This window comes from Octopus bimaculoides, chromosome 8 (assembly GCF_001194135.2).
Source record: "Octopus bimaculoides isolate UCB-OBI-ISO-001 chromosome 8, ASM119413v2, whole genome shotgun sequence".
Taxonomy (NCBI): Eukaryota; Metazoa; Mollusca; class Cephalopoda; order Octopoda; family Octopodidae; genus Octopus; species Octopus bimaculoides.
In genome coordinates, this window is record NC_068988.1 from 84919334 (window position 1) to 84920516 (window position 1183).

The 1183-nt window shown below is 35.2% G+C and overlaps 1 protein-coding gene across 1 annotated transcript in view; it reads right to left on the minus strand.

Annotated features, from left to right (window-relative positions):
- Window positions 1-1183, minus strand: part of LOC106868781 (hillarin) — a 124774-nt gene that overhangs the window by 2648 nt on the left and 120943 nt on the right. The window contains exon 10 of the mRNA XM_014914199.2: window positions 1-1097. This exon is cut by the window's left edge and continues 2648 nt beyond it. Within this exon, the coding sequence (XP_014769685.1) occupies window positions 1-1097 (1097 nt within the window). The remainder of the gene's footprint in view (window positions 1098-1183) is intronic.

Here is a 1183-nt window from a genome sequence, read left to right on the forward strand (position 1 = left end):
CAGTCTGTATTTGAAAGTTACTGAAGTTATCTGTTGGTCCCCATGATTTCTCTTTAGGAATAGCAGTTGTTGATTCAATATCTGACCTTGCGATGTATGAAATTGTCACGGGAATTTCAACACCTGAGCAGTTTATCAAGTACTTGCATATATGAGCCACTTGACTACCATCAGTGGTGGCAGTTGTATGTGTAAATATATCGAGACCATATTGACCAGAATTTGGTAATGTAAATGACACAACCATTTTTGTGCCCTTTGTGTCAACAGATACATATTTTTCAAGAAAACTGTCAGCAACACGATTCATTCTTAGTTTTACCACTGGTTTCAGTGGATAGGGCACTTCAAACAACAGCTCTGCACAATCATAAACATTCAAGAGGCCACCTTTTAGATTTTCTTTATCTGTGAAATCCATATTTTCAGGATAAATCTGTTTAATACCAAAGTGACGCATTGCTTTTTTAGGCCCCCATTCACCAGAAGCACACTGTGGGAGCGGAAGCATTTTACCATTTATTTCTTTGCAAACAATCTTGAATTTACAAGTGCATTTCAACCGAACTGGTGAGCTGACAGAGAAATGGTTTGGAAACTTTTTATTATCTTCAATTTTATTGGCAAAGATCTCGATATAATAGGCACCTGTTGTTGGAACATGGATGTTGAAGATGGCAACATTGTCATGCATTGTCTGGAATACATAGTCTTGAAAATTAATATTTTTATGCAAAGTATTTTGATTTTCTTTATCAGCAGAACGAAGTTGGTAGAAGAACAACAGTGAATCTTCAAGGTCTTCTGGCACCCGTATCTTTAAATCAGTTCCCCCTTTGTTGTTTGTGTACAGCACTGATTTATAAGCTTTCTCAAACTTCATGTGATGGTGGAAAAAAATGGAACGAACAAAAGGCATAGCTTCAAAATTTTCCAGTGATATTGGTTTTTGTAGCAGTTGCCATTCCTGGTCATAGGGGTAAAATTCTTGAATGAATTCATCTGGATCTGTCAGAAAGTAGTGTTCATCATACTGGTATCTGATGTGGTCCCGGTTATTCTTTTCTTGCATTTTATCCTTATTTAAAACCAGGTGTCTAGAAAACGAGAGTAAAACAAAAGAAAAGAATTAGAAACAGAGAAACTATATATATATATATATATATATATATATATATATATA